The following is a 16,530-nucleotide window of genomic DNA, read 5'->3' on the forward strand; positions in this document are numbered from 1 at the left end:
GAGCCTTCCCTGTAGTTCAGAAACAATCAGAGAATGCTTTCAGTAGCTCCCTCTGTGCCCTCTTCCAAACATACAGGAAAGGCTGTTGTACCGCCCCAATGGGAATACCAGCAGGCAAGTTAAAAAACATCTGAGAGATTACTTAAACTGCTAAACATCTACTTTTGAAGTTACTATGTTAATGGCTGCCAGTTATTATAGTCAATATAACTATGCAGAACCTACTCCCCAGGGCTCCTGTGATGCTCTTCAAAGGCTCTACACGTTAACAATATTTTAAGTAGCAAAAGTACACCAGGAACTGAGTAAGCACTTCTCCAGTGGTAATTACACACAGCTGAGGTACAGGAGTCTCAGCACTTCTTACTCCTATTCCTGACTTTTTGTGTGTGTGCCATAAAGAAATTGTGAAGCCATGGGGGGGAAACAAATTATGGGGGAAATTGAAATATACGCAGTGTGTACCTTCTTATCAAGCATAAACTTTTTTTTTACTGATTTAACAACATAAAATTCTCTACTTAAGGACAGACGGACTCACATTCTAGCTGAATCTGAAGAAGTGAGCTGTGACTCACGAAAGCTCATACCCTGCCAGAAATTTTGTTAAGTCTTTAAGGTGCTACGGGACTCTTGCTCTTTTCTACTGCTACAGACAGACTAACATGGCTAGCTATCGTGATCTATCTCCATTTTTAACTTAGCATGTACAATTATACCACTGGAATATTTACGAAAGAATAAATGCCTTCCTTTTCTATAAACAAAATTTCAAACATATCCAATATATGAGAGAGAGAGAAAGAGAGAGAGAAAGAGGGAGAGGGAGAGAGAGAGAACTGCAATCTGCTGCAATCTATGCTACCTAAGCACGTCTATTAGTTTTTTTGTCAACTGCACAAATTTTGTAGTAAACAAAATAAAGAGTGTTACTTAACAGAAACAGTCTCATATAGTCACAATAGGACTAGCAGCATAGTTGCATGTTGAGTTAAACTTTATAACACCAAACTCTTCAATAGTGTATTACTGTCACACACATTATAGCACACTTAGTTGTGGGCAAAATGAGTCACATTTAAACAATAAAATATCCTTGAAATTACTAGAATTGCCTCCAGCTGCTTGTTTCCCAATCTGTGGGTGTCTGGGTCTGAGTCCTTTGAGGAGAGAGCTGCAAAGGTTGACCACAGGGGCAAGGTCAAAAGGAGAGCAGATCCAGGGTAATGGCTTCTCCTATCCCCAGCCAGCTAAATTAAAGGCGTTACCAGAGGAAGGCAAGCAACAGTCCGCAAGCAAGGAACGCTAACACCATCTTACATAAAACTCATCATACTATACATTTTGCATGAGTAAAACCTTGTTATTTTTTACTCATTCCAAATGGGAAAATATGTCGCAGGAGCCCACCACCCCCCGTCTCCCAAAATTTCCATTGATAGAATTGAAAAAAGAAGTTCTGTGATCTCCCACCCCACACAATGTTTCAATTTTTTCTCCTGGACTTTCATATATCTATTCCCAACAGCAGATGAAAGCTAAATGTCTGAAATGTTAAGTAGTTTTCATAGCTTTGTTCACTGTATAAATTATACTGTTGCACTTCTTCTCTAATTGTTCAGGAGGGTCATCGATAACGTCTAAAAAAATTAGGCAATTCTCATTACTTTTTTCAATGTATGCATTATATTGTCACAGTGTTTCTCTAATTTTGTAATCCAGTTTTGTTTCATTGTTAGTGGTACATATTATACTGTTATATTGTGTGTAGTATACTGTTTTAGGGCGCTACCCTAATACTGTAATCCCATATTATTGCACTGTTGATTGTATACATTATACAGCTATGACAGTGTTGTTTTTTATTGTGTAATCTGCCTTGCATCTCACTGACAAAGGCGGGTTATAAATGAAGTAAGTAAGTAAGTAAGTAAGTAAGTAAGTAAGTAAGTAGCGAATGAAACCTCATTGTACATGGACATGGTACAGAACTAGAACATCCCTTTTCTTCATTTCTTTCCATTCTATTTCCCTCATCTCATAGTGTTAGATAATCATTAACCCACGGATTTCGGAAAAGGAATATAGTGCTAAAATGAACAGCAAAGAATTCCCAAGCACTCAGTTTGCTGAAAGCTTACCCAGATGGTATCAAAAGCCTGGTCCCACAGAAACCCAGAAACAACTCCTAGGCACAGCTAAATAGTTTAAAGGCAAATTCAATAGGAACCAAACTGCTCTAGCTGAGAGAAAATTTATAAGCTAAAGTCAAACCTTTTGTTCTGTCAGAAACCTGCAGGTTACTTGGCCCTCGACCAATTACAAGATAAATGGTGCAAGAAAGTGAGAAAGCTGTGAATGGGAAAGTTAAATAGAACTGGCAAGTTATAGTGAGGTGTAGGAAATTTCTCCAGTGCATATGGTCCCTAAGTATCTAGGCTCCTCCAAGATAGTTGTCCATATCTATAAATCTACATTTGTATTCTTTCAGTAGATCTGAAGACTCAGATAAAATGCTGAGTCATATTTTTCTACCCTCATTTCCAGTTAGATCAGGAGCTTGAACAATAGAAAACCAGAATCTCCTGTGTACTGATACATACTGGAGAAACATTAATTACTATACAGAGGACTTTTCAATAGGAAACTTAGTTGGATGTTACCACCAAAATGAAACAGTATGCAAATCTCCCAAATAGGCTTGAGTAGAAATCAGAAATACTGATACATTGTTAACCCTCCAGTAGCAAAGTAAAAGAACCGTTAACTTCAACATGAAGTTCCAAATAATTTTATTTTTTAAATGGATACTACATGGATTTCTTCCATATGACAAGACAGAAAAAGATATTCAGTCTAGGGCCATTCTTTGCTTTAGCTGACTCTTTATAGAGCTAACTCAAAATAAAAGTGCAGCCTTCAGAGTTTTACTTGGTGACTGATTATAGAGGCTGGAAGAAAAGCCAGGCTGAGAAAACGTTGACTATGTAAAATATGAGCCATTCCCTTAATTCCACCCTCCCTTCACTTCGAGAGCCAGCATGGTATAGTGGTTAAGAGTGGAGGACTCTAATCTGGAGAACTGGGTTTGATTCCCAGCTCCTCCACATGAGCGGGGGGCTCTAATTCTGGTAAACGAGGTTTGTTTCCCCACTCCTACATAGGAAGCCTGCTGGGTGACCTTGTGATCACAGTTCTCTCCAATTTTTCTCAGCCTCACCTACCTTACAAGGTTTCTGTTGTGGGGAGAGGAAGGGAAGGCAATTGTAAGCTGGTTTGAGACTCCTTAAAAGGTAGATAAAATTGGGGTACAAAAACCAACTCTTCTTCTTCTTCTATTCACTGTTCCAGTATATGAATAAATCTTACAGAAGGAATCATGTTGGAAGTTCCAAATACCAGGCAATTTGTGGTTATATTCAGTTGCTCCAGCAGTAATGAGAAATGGGAGAGTGAGAACACCTTGGAATATTATGAACAGCAGGGCGTGTGGAAAAAATGTGTAAGGCAGCCTGAGAAAGAAGTACTCCAGCTGGTTTTGAGAATACAACTTAATAGTAAGCTGCCTATAAATCAGGCTAAAGCTGCCACTTGGAAATACTCCTGGGCAGATGAGAAGATGCTGATTGAATTTTTGGATCGAGAACAAGGAAAAGGCTTCCTGTTTTAACCAGAGATTGCAGTATAGTCAAGTAATTTCTATGACACTTCTAGCATGCAAAGCGATCTCCAGTTTTGATTTAACTCATCCAAAAAGTCAGTTTGCAAAAATGGATCATTATTTTTCTCATTGTAAGATGAGGAAAATGGAAACTGAATGACAATGACTTACCTAAATCACACATCTGGTAAACTAAAACATCACTTAAACTGCCAGATTCCAGTGGCTGGGGAGAAGCTACTCTGTCCTTTAAAACTCCCTGTACACTGACCAAATCCTCCTAACCCTGTAGACTTTTATGGAGTTCTAATCAGAGCTATACTCTTCTAAACTCATTGTCTTTGGGACTCTGCTTTGGATTGTAGTGTTGATTCTCTACTTCCATCCACATTTTCTTGAGCCTCTCAATCTCCCTCTTTTGTCAGCCCCATTTCTGCTAAATATGTCCTAAGGTAAAAGGTAAAGGTCCCCTGTGCAAGCACCGGGTCATTCCTGACCCATGGGGTGATGTCACATCCTGACATTTCCAAGGCAGACTTTGTTTGCGGGGTGGTTTGCCAGTGCCTTCCCCAGTCGTCTTCCCTTTACCCCCAGCAAGCTGGGTCCTCATTTTACCGACCTCGGAAGGATGGAAGGCTGAGTCAACCTTGAGCCGGCTACCTGAAACCCACTTCCGTCGGGATCGAACTCAGGTTGTGAGCAGAGCTTTTGACTGCAGTACTGCAGCTTAACACTCTGCGCCACGGGGCTCCTAAATATGTCCTAGCTGTAGTAAATTAATCCCCAGATTTTGCAATGAAAGAAAATTATTTCCACATTTTCTGAATACAGATTTTGGATTCTTTTGAGTGAGGCACTTTAGGTCCATTATATTCGCTATAAAAATCAATGCTGATAAACAAGGTGGCAATACACTTGGAAAAAGTACAGGGCTTAGTGAAATCATGGGACAGCAAGAACTTCTGTGCATTTCAAGATTTGCCCCCGATCACAAAATTCATTTGGAGAAGGAAGAAATGGTCATAAACACACAAACATGTACACATAGGTATAGCTATAGGTATATTATATGCAATACATGCAATCATTAGCTCAGTTCTGCCAGGGTCTGGTAGAATTTTCCATATCAATCTCGTCACCAGCTCTACTGCGCAAAGCTATAAAAAAAAAAACCTGAGTTTAGGAGAGGGGCTGTCAGTGAGATCTAGTTGTCAGAACAAACTGAAATGTATTTTGCCAGAACAGCAACGGAGAATTTCGTTGTCTTACTAACACACTTCAGGGGAGGCAGTGACAAGTAAATGCATTCGTTGAAAGACAAGCAGTTACTTATTTTGAAAAGCAGGCAGTTGAGCAGATTGTAATATCACCATGAAATAAAGACTCTGAATGTCAAAAACTATTTCTTAGATACTGTGTATATTTTACATTTTATGCTGGCCTTTGGCTGTAATAATAAATGATTTGATTTAGATACTATGGAATAGAACAGGAACACCATTACTAGCTCTATTTAAAAGCAACCACAAAGAGCATGTAGATATGTTAGCCTTGAACAGCAACTACCACAGCCTCCGTCAGCCTCCCACATGTATCCACTCACCTGTCAAGGGCTGGAGTAAGGCGGTAATCTTTGGTTACTGACAGGATGGCTTTGATCAGATTATCTATACAGAAAGGAAATATATGTTAGAAAGGCTAATCCATTTCATAGATTTTTCACATAGTAGCAAGGAAGGTGGCAAAGATTCCAGGCAAAAGAAAACAAATAACAAATAAGTTTGTATGAGCAGATGTAAATTGTAGTGTAACAAGCAATTATTAGAAAAACTGCTGCCAATTTTAAATATCCTCTTTCAGGAATATCTATCGTAGTACTTTTTTGCAGCAGAAACCCCCACCCCACCCCTAAACTAAGCTATTTTTCCTAATGACTTGAACTGCACACAACTGCAGAAAAGAAGCACTGCAGTTTGCTCCTCGGTCAAGAGGAAATGGCGTGTATTACTCAAAAAGGCTAAAAGTCTCTGTAGTACAGTTATGGCCAGACTTTTTGGCAAGTATGCCACAAATCACCTTCAAATTATTAGATACTGCCCCTTTAGCATGGCCTACATGCAGACTCTGTGCCAGTGTGGTTTTTCTCCCCATCCTACTGAGCCAGATATCAGAAAGTAGCATAGCACAAGAGAGCAAGGCTGAAATGTAGATTCTTCACCCATGCCATAGGGCTAAGGGCCATCCTATCAAACCCTTGCTGCCCATGCGACATATACCTAAGGTTACCCCACTCAAGATGTAGCATTTGCACACCTAAGAGACATACATATGACATTTCAAGCACTAGATCATGCCAAATTAAAAGGATACTAGTAATGACAGAAGGGCTTATTATAACCAAGAATTTCCAGATAATGCAAGGCACCGAATGAGACATCTCAGGCTCTGCATCCTGCTCTCAGTTGACCTATACTTTCTTTAAAAGATTTCTATGCCACCTTTCCATCCAATCCAGGGGCCCCAAACCCAGCAAACATTAAAACTTTAAAAATAAAGCATAAAACATTTCAGATGTTTAAACAAGTAAATAAAACAATATAAATACATAGCAATATAAACACAAACAAACAGGGAGGAGGGCACGTAAGAGTTAGTGAGGGACCATCAAATAATAATAAAAAAGTCTTCACCCACTGGTGGAAGACAACAACAGAGGGAGACAGACGAATCTCCCTGGGAAGGAAGTTCAACATTTTGATGCCACAACTAAAAAGGCCCTTTCTTGGGCTGCCATCTCTCTAGCCTCAGATGGCAGGGGCATCTCTGAGTGGTTGGGTAGGTTCATATGGGATTACATGGTCCTTAAAGTATGCTTGCCCAAAGCCATATAGGGCTTTAAAGGTCAATAACAGCAGCTTGAATTGAACCTGGAAGCAAACTGGGAGCCAGTGTAGATGGACTAAGACTAGAGTGATATGGTCCCTATGATCCATTCCAGCCAGTGTTCTGGCAGTAATGTAACCTAGATATTACCAGGAAGGGCCACAGTTAGTTCACCAGTTAAAGCTGGAGATAGGGACCCCTGGCTGCCGCTGCTACCTGTTTATCCAACAGGAAGCCTGGGTTCAAAAACACCCCCAAGCTACAAATCTTCTCCTTAAGAGGGACTGCAACCCTATCCAGAACAGAAGATATCCCCATTCCTGGATCAGACCTTCTTCCCACCGGTAGCAACTCCATTTTGTCAGGATTACGTTTCAGCATGTTAGCCCTCATCCATCCCAAAAGTGCCTCCAGGCACCTGTTCACAGCTCACACAGCCTCTCTGGCATCTGCTGGAAGAGTGTCATCCATATATTGATGATATATCAGCCCAAATCTTCAGATGACCTCTCCCAGCGTCTTTATGCAGAATTTAAAAGCATATGGGGCAAGAAAAAACCTTGTGGGACCCCACAAGCCAGATGCCAAGGGGCAAGCAGCAGTCCCTCCAGCAACACACTATGGAACTTACCTTTGAGGTAGGACTGAAACCACTGCAAAACAGTGTCTCACAGGCTCAACCCTGATAGGCAGTCCAGAAGGATACCATGATAGATAGTATCAAACATTTATTTAATTCATTTGTATTCCACCTTTCTTCCCAATGGGGACCCAAAGCAGCTTACATTGTTCTCCTCTCCTCCATTTTATCCTCACAACAACCCTGTATAGGAGGTTAGGCTGCAAGCCTGTGACGGGCCCAAGGTTACCCAGCAAGCTTTCATGGCATGAGTAGGGATTTGAAACCAGGTCTCCCAGATACTAGTCCAACACTCTTAACCACTACACCTAGGGTTGCCAACTACCAGGTAGTAGCAGGAGATCGCCTGCTAATACAACTGATCTCCAGCCGATAGAGATCAGATCACCTGGAGAAAAATAACCGCTTTGGCAATTGAACTCTATGGCATTGAAGTCCCTCCCCTCCCCAAACCCTGCCCTCCTCAGGCTCCGCCCCAAAAATCTCCCACAGGTGGCGAAGAGGGAACTGGCAACCCTAACTACACCACACTGGTTCTGACTGCTGAGAGGTCAAGGAGAATTAACAGGGTTGCCCTCCTATCCATCTCCCCAGTGCAGGTCACCCATGAGGGTGACCAAGGCTGTTTCCATCCCACAATCAAGCCTTAATCCAGACTGGAAGAGATCCAAACAATCCATTCCGGAACCCCTAAAGTTGCCAAGCCACCACTTATTCAACCATCCTGCTCAAGAATGGTGCGTTTGAGACTGGGCAGGAGCTATTCAACTCTCCTGGGTCCAGGCAGGGCAAACCACTTTTTCTCTCAGAAAGGAAATCACTGTCTTCCAGATCCAGTCCACTGAATCTGCTCCACCATCCTCCCCACCCCCCACAAAAATGCTGGCTCTCAAAGAAGTGAACTTTCAAATATAAATTGGGATACTATTTCAAATATAAATTGGGATAAAGACTGTATTCATTTATTTTATACCTCACCTTATCAGACTCAAGGTAGCTAACAAAACGGAAAACATCATAAATACTTGCATCCTTGAGAATAAACAAAAACAAACAAACCGCTTCAGCAAAACTTATGCTTTTTAGTACATGGAAATGCAGTTGAATGGGCCACTAATTTAGATTTTTACCTATCCCATTTAGGTAGCACGTTAGTCTAAAAACCTTTAGAACACACATTTCTCAGAATTCTACCCAAATACTTTGCCTTAACTATTAATTAGTGTTACTGAACAGTTAGATGAGGCATATCAATTAGGACAAGTGCCATACAAGGCCAATGGGGCTATATTAGCAGAGCCCTTATATACAAAGCCCATGTATATATTATACAAAGCCCTTGGCTCTGTGCTAGAGAATGAGCTTGGAAGCTGGGATATACAAAAAACCCAATTCCCCAAGTTCTTTTTATTGATGTATAATTCCAGGTTGGGCCAAGACTCTATAACTGTTCTCTGATCTGAATCCTCCCCATTAGGCCTCACCACATCTTACTTCTGCTTCTTGGAACTGTGATGTTCTTTAACCGATATAACTCCAGATATCCAGATTGGGTCACACTGCTATTCATCTAAAACAATGATACCTAGTAGGGGCCATATGCCCTCCACAAGTGTGAGCTACAAGACTGGGGGCATTCAGAACTTTGGGGGGCAAATAAGATTTTAGGCAGCCCCTTCTTCCCACTTGCAATGACTTCAGAAAGCCAGTAGAATCCAGTTGTTTTATACTGATCACCCTGCCCAGAGGAAAAAATCCAAGATCCTATATTCCCCACCCCCCCCAGTGCCCTTAAAAAGAGACACACAGCAAACAGGAATCAAACCTAGCACCAAGAAACTGCTGCAAAGGTCTAAATGAATGTATGCTTAAGATCTGTGTATCACATACCTTGTCTAGAGTGCAGTTTTCAAGGTCCTAATTTTTAACTGTTGCTTGGGGGGGATATTCAAAGATAATGTTACATTATTCATGGGTGGTTAGTGGATTAGAGTTTAAGAACCACTGATCTAGCATAAATACACCCTGGCAGGGCAAGGATTCTTCCAGAGTAGCAGATCATGACACAGACATACAATCTGACTAGAGTTCTAGAACTTCCCAGAGTTGCTTCCAACCCACATGGAACCCAAATGAAAGCCTGTGCAGAGAAGACAAAGAACAAAGGTAGTGTGAATATCACATCCTTTCATTTTCTTAAAACACTTCCATAAATTGGTTCTTGTAGGTTATCCGGGCTGTGTAACCGTGGTCTTGGAATTTTCTTTCCTGACGTTTCGCCAGCAACTGTGGCAGGCATCTTCAGAGTAGTAACACTGAAGGACAGTGTCTCTCAGTGTCAAGGGTGTAGAAAGAGTAATATATAGTCAGAAAGGGGTTGGGTTTGAGCTGAGTATTGTCCTGCAAAAGTATTGTCCTGTAAGTATCAAGATAATGTGCTAATGAGGGTATGGTATGTTAATATGGAACCATTGTATCCTGAAGTGATCTGTTAATGTGTGTAATCCAAAACTAATCTGTATGGCTATTGTTGAATGTTGTCTTTGTCTGGAGGTGTTTCAGGGCAGGAAGCCAAGCCTTATTCATTCTTAAACTCTCCTCTTTTCTGTTAAAGTTGTGCTGATGTTTGTGAATTTCAATGGCTTCTCTGTGCAATCTGACAAAATAGTTGGTAGAATTGTCCAGTCTTTCAGTGTCTTGGAATAAGACCCTGTGTCCTGTTTGTGTCAGTCCATGTTCAGCCACTGCTGATTTCTCAGGTTGGCCAAGTCTGCAGTATCTTTCATGTTCTTTTATCCTTGTTTGTATGCTGCGTTTTGTGGTCCCGATGTAAACTTCTCCACAGCTGCAAGGTATACGATATACTCCTGCAGAGGTGAGGGGGTCTCTTTTGTCTTTTGCTGATCGTAGCATTTGTTGTATTTTCTTGGTGGGTTTAAACACTGTTTGTAGGTTATGTTTTTTCAAAAGTTTCTCCATCCTATCAGTGACTCCTTTAATAAATGGCAAGAATACCTTTCCTATGGGAGACTGTTTTTCTTGAGTTTTCTGATTTTTGTTTGGTTCAATGGCCCTTCTGATTTCATTCTTGGAGTAGCCGTTTGCTAGCAGTGCGTGATTTAGATGGTTAGTTTCTTCCTTGAGAAACTGTGGTTCACAGATCCGTCTTGCACGGTCCATTAATGTTTTGATTATTCCTCTTTTCTGTCGGGGGTGGTGGTTGGAGTTTTTGTGTAAGTAGCGATCTGTGTGAGTTGGTTTCCGGTAGACCTTGTGACCTAACTGAAGGTTTGATTTACGGATGACAAGGGTATCAAGAAATGGGAGTTTACCCTCAATTTCCTTTTCCATGGTAAACTGAATGTTTGGATGGATATTATTAAGATGGTTTAGAAAGTCCATTAATTTTTCTTCACCATGGCTCCAAATGGTAAATGTATCATCTACGAACCTGAACCAGACTGTAGGTTTGTAAGGTGCTGATTCTAATGCTGTCTTTTCAAAATATTCCATGTAAAAGTTTGCTATTACTGGACTGAGTGGACTTCCCATAGCTACTCCATCAATCTGTTCATAAAATTCTTGATCCCATAGGAAATAACTTGTTGTCAAACAATGGTGAAATAAGGCTGTTATATCTTCTGGAAAAATCTGGTTAATCAATGAGATTGTGTCTTTAACTGGAACCTTGGTAAAGAGGGATACAACATCAAAACTGATTAATATATCCTTTGGATTGAGTCTTAACGGACTGATTTTGTTGATGAAGTGAGTTGAATCTTTGATGTAAGAAGTGGTTTTTCCAATGTGGTCCTGTAGGAGGGTGGTCAAATATTTAGCTAATTCGTATGTTGGGGAACCAATGGCACTCACGATGGGTCGGAGTGGAACGGAATCCTTATGAATTTTAGGTAGTCCATATAATCGTGGTGGTTGTGCTTCAGTCTTGCATAGTTTTCTGTGTGTGTCGGGATGAAGAGTGGAATTCTTGATCAGAATGCTAGTTTTCCTGGTAATTTTGCAAGTTGGATCTCGTTTTAGTTTTTTGTATGTGGCAGGGTCCAGAAGTTCCTCAATCTTCTTTTTGTATTCTTCTGTTTTCATGATCACTGTGGCATTGCCTTTGTCAGCTGGTAGAATAATGATTTCTGGATCTGCATTGAGGGTCTTGATGGCGTTTCTCTCCTTGCGTGTTATATTGCTGGTAGGGGGCTTTGCAAGAATTCTACGAAAAGCAAAGCCCCCTACCAGCAATATAACACGCAAGGAGAGAAACGCCATCAAGACCCTCAATGCAGATCCAGAAATCATTATTCTACCAGCTGACAAAGGCAATGCCACAGTGATCATGAAAACAGAAGAATACAAAAAGAAGATTGAGGAACTTCTGGACCCTGCCACATACAAAAAACTAAAACGAGATCCAACTTGCAAAATTACCAGGAAAACTAGCATTCTGATCAAGAATTCCACTCTTCATCCCGACACACACAGAAAACTATGCAAGACTGAAGCACAACCACCACGATTATATGGACTACCTAAAATTCATAAGGATTCCGTTCCACTCCGACCCATCGTGAGTGCCATTGGTTCCCCAACATACGAATTAGCTAAATATTTGACCACCCTCCTACAGGACCACATTGGAAAAACCACTTCTTACATCAAAGATTCAACTCACTTCATCAACAAAATCAGTCCGTTAAGACTCAATCCAAAGGATATATTAATCAGTTTTGATGTTGTATCCCTCTTTACCAAGGTTCCAGTTAAAGACACAATCTCATTGATTAACCAGATTTTTCCAGAAGATATAACAGCCTTATTTCACCATTGTTTGACAACAAGTTATTTCCTATGGGATCAAGAATTTTATGAACAGATTGATGGAGTAGCTATGGGAAGTCCACTCAGTCCAGTAATAGCAAACTTTTACATGGAATATTTTGAAAAGACAGCATTAGAATCAGCACCTTACAAACCTACAGTCTGGTTCAGGTTCGTAGATGATACATTTACCATTTGGAGCCATGGTGAAGAAAAATTAATGGACTTTCTAAACCATCTTAATAATATCCATCCAAACATTCAGTTTACCATGGAAAAGGAAATTGAGGGTAAACTCCCATTTCTTGATACCCTTGTCATCCGTAAATCAAACCTTCAGTTAGGTCACAAGGTCTACCGGAAACCAACTCACACAGATCGCTACTTACACAAAAACTCCAACCACCACCCCCGACAGAAAAGAGGAATAATCAAAACATTAATGGACCGTGCAAGACGGATCTGTGAACCACAGTTTCTCAAGGAAGAAACTAACCATCTAAATCACGCACTGCTAGCAAACGGCTACTCCAAGAATGAAATCAGAAGGGCCATTGAACCAAACAAAAATCAGAAAACTCAAGAAAAACAGTCTCCCATAGGAAAGGTATTCTTGCCATTTATTAAAGGAGTCACTGATAGGATGGAGAAACTTTTGAAAAAACATAACCTACAAACAGTGTTTAAACCCACCAAGAAAATACAACAAATGCTACGATCAGCAAAAGACAAAAGAGACCCCCTCACCTCTGCAGGAGTATATCGTATACCTTGCAGCTGTGGAGAAGTTTACATCGGGACCACAAAACGCAGCATACAAACAAGGATAAAAGAACATGAAAGATACTGCAGACTTGGCCAACCTGAGAAATCAGCAGTGGCTGAACATGGACTGACACAAACAGGACACAGGGTCTTATTCCAAGACACTGAAAGACTGGACAATTCTACCAACTATTTTGTCAGATTGCACAGAGAAGCCATTGAAATTCACAAACATCAGCACAACTTTAACAGAAAAGAGGAGAGTTTAAGAATGAATAAGGCTTGGCTTCCTGCCCTGAAACACCTCCAGACAAAGACAACATTCAACAATAGCCATACAGATTAGTTTTGGATTACACACATTAACAGATCACTTCAGGATACAATGGTTCCATATTAACATACCATACCCTCATTAGCACATTATCTTGATACTTACAGGACAATACTTTTGCAGGACAATACTCAGCTCAAACCCAACCCCTTTCTGACTATATATTACTCTTTCTACACCCTTGACACTGAGAGACACTGTCCTTCAGTGTTACTACTCTGAAGATGCCTGCCACAGTTGCTGGCGAAACGTCAGGAAAGAAAATTCCAAGACCACGGTTACACAGCCCGGATAACCTACAAGAACCAATGAACTCTGACCGTGAAAGCCTTCGACAATACTTCCATAAATATCTAAGTGTTTCTTTTGTTTTGGAGAATTCCTGTGCCCAATCTTAATAGACAACCGTAGAGCAGGCCCTCTGTACAAAATGCTCCTCCAAGGAACACAAAGCTTCCCGCCTCCCACACGATACTCTCACTCCGTTTTTACTTTAAGGCTAGCTAAACAGCTAATGAGTCATTAGCACCAACATTTATTGATCAACAACCACTGAGATGGGGTGTTCCAAGCAAGTCTGGCCAGCTCACTGTATGAATCAGAGTCAGCTAAGTTTACATAGTGTCTTTCACACAAAGTGTTCCAAAACATTGTACAGTGAAAAACAAACAAACTGAAATCTCCACTTAACCTTAGTGCTGAATCCTTCCATTAGGCTTCTTTTGAAAAACTGTAGCGGAAATTGGAATATACATCCATTCAGCGTTTATGGCAATGAGCACCTGGCGGATGTATGTACTTTCGAATGTCGTAAACTTGACTCTACAAGGTAGCTCTTGGAACATGTTTGTGGATTGCAAAGCAAAAGGATAACAATGTTGTCAATACTAGGGAAGTTTACTGGGTACACATTTTTAAAAATCTAGAGTAAATAAGGGTTACCCTTCATTTCTTTATGTACCACAACATCAACCCAAAGATATTTTGTACCGATTCTGTATTTTTAAGCATTCTGTGTCTCTATCCATAACAAAGATGCAAGAAATGTTATGAACAGAAATTCTTTAGCCTGGAAAAATACAAGTACCAGGCACGAGTAACTTGCTTTAGGCAGAGAGGGAGCGCTGGCCAGGATCATGGAAGGCATGCAGAGACCCCTGTAACATGCCAGTTCATTGCCTACATGCAAGGACATGGATAAGAGAGGAGGGAGGAATCATGCCAATAGTGTTACCCAGTAAAATCACCATAAAAGTTATGATTGTGAAATTGGCATAAGGCCTATAAAAAGAAAACTTCAAGTGAATTGGAACAAAGTTCAAATATTTAAAGTGAATTTAATCAATGCACTGATTTCTATTTATTACACACAGAAAACTTTTCCTCTCCTCAGAAAACTCAGAACTTACATGAGATTCCCAATGGTCTCCCATTCAGGCAATACCAGATCCATATCACTGTATCTTCAACAGTGTTATACCATCAGATACACCATCATTCCTTGAGTCATGTGAGGAGTAGGGAGATGTATACCACTGAAGCATTTGCCCTAAAGTATGGCTTGGATCCTAATTTCCTTTTTTGCTCACTGTAGGTACCTTTCCTTGCAGAAAAGCAGAAGCGTAATTTTTCCCCATTCCCTCTCTCACTGCAGCCCCCAACTTTGATCCCATTGATATTCTTGAGGCCCATTGACCCACAAGGGAATAATGTTTCAGGATCACAGAAGACTGTACTTGGGGGGAGGAGAGCAGGAAAGTTGTTATTTACAGAGCACAACTCTACTTGTGTGTGTGTGTGTAAAGTGCCGTCAAGTCGCAGCCGACTTATGGCGACCCCTTTTGGGGTTTTCATGGCAAGAGACTATGCAGAAATCCCCGAGTGCGCTATCAGATATGCGTTCTAATCTACTTTAGATATCTACCAAGCTCCGGCCTTTCTCAAAGCAATTTCCATTGTTCCGAGGAGTTTGCGCTGAAAGCTATCCCAGATACTGCACTGCATGGCTTCACTTGATCCTGCTTCAGCTATACGAAACTTGAGTAACTTCATTCTGCACTTCTCTAGGCTTTGTTGAGCACCTTAGAGCTTTTCTGCAACAGGCCATTCTGCAAATGAGTGCAAATGTGGAGTCAAGAGTCTGTATTGTGCCAGCAGGTGTCTCAGCACAGAGTGATCTGGAGCCACAACGGTCCTCATTAAACAGGTGTGTTCTGTTGTGGGAAGGCTCGTTCTGTAACAAAGCAACACAGATGCCAGTGCAAACAGCTGTGTGCTAAGGTCAAACAACATATATTGAACATCTAGCTTTAATGAATTAATGATGAAGCCTCAGTAGGGTTGCCAACCCTCCAGGAGCTAGCTAGAGATCTCCTGCTATTACAACTGATCTCCAGCTGATAGAGATCAGTTCACCTGGAGAAAATGGCTGCTTTGGCAATTGGACTCTATGGCATTGAAGTCCCTCCCATCCCCAAATCCTGCCCTCCTTAGGCTCAGCCCCAAAAATCTCCAGGTATTTCCCAACCCAGAGCTGGCAACCCTAAGCCACAATTGAATACCAACAGGCATGTAACATGGTGCCTTTTCAGGGGCTGGATATACTTGCATCATACATCTGATCATCCCCATGCAGGAGGTTTTTTTACTTCGTATTGGATCCCCCCACACTGCTTTCCAGAATTGGCTGACACCAGGACCAGCAAAGGAACATGAACATTTCATGACCTGAACATACAATTTCAATGCACTGCACATCAAGTCCTTCAAGGCACACATACTTTGAGAGATTAAACTTCTTCTGAACTAGGACCTAAAAAAGCTACCACACAGCTGAGCTGTACTGTATGTTCTCCTACATCAAAATTTGATGTACAGAAACCTCCAATTGCAATTATACATGGGAACATACTTTCCTGATCCCTCAGGGGCTATATTCTTGTTCTTCAGCCTTCCAGCATTTTTCTTTCAGGGGCATGCAAGCTATTCTCAGAGCCTTGGATAGCCAGAAAGATTCCAAAGGACGTTTGTATGGATAAAAAGTTGATGAACATTTGAAGGCTCCAATTAAGGCTTCACCGTGTTTAGGAAAAGGGCCTCCATAATACAAGAGCTGTATTTATTTCTCCTCTCCTTGAGAGAATATTTTAGGGTTTGATTTTTTTCCTTTTTGAGAGCACCACTCTATGATTATAGAGTATTTATCACATGAAGTAAAAGACTTCTTTGAAAACTGATTCTAGAACATTCAAGCCACAGCACATTCATCTTTTAATGTGCTATGTAGGACACCTGGCTACTTCACAGGTTCATCTAGCCAAAGGCCCTCTTTGTGTGGCAGACACAAGTCACTCTGTATCATATGTGACACAACCATTCTACTCACAGGGTCAATTTGCATGTTTTTCCCCTCAAAAA

General features: G+C 41.0%; 1 protein-coding gene across 1 annotated transcript in view; it reads right to left on the minus strand.

Moving 5' to 3' along the window:
- ST3GAL3 (ST3 beta-galactoside alpha-2,3-sialyltransferase 3) overlaps positions 1-16,530 on the minus strand; it is a 234,124-nt gene that overhangs the window by 84,255 nt on the left and 133,339 nt on the right. The window contains exon 8 of the mRNA XM_056867692.1: positions 5,265-5,328. Coding sequence (XP_056723670.1) covers positions 5,265-5,328 — 64 coding nt within the window. The remainder of the gene's footprint in view (positions 1-5,264; positions 5,329-16,530) is intronic.

Source organism: Euleptes europaea, chromosome 2, assembly GCF_029931775.1.
Source record: "Euleptes europaea isolate rEulEur1 chromosome 2, rEulEur1.hap1, whole genome shotgun sequence".
NCBI classification, from domain to species: Eukaryota; Metazoa; Chordata; class Lepidosauria; order Squamata; family Sphaerodactylidae; genus Euleptes; species Euleptes europaea.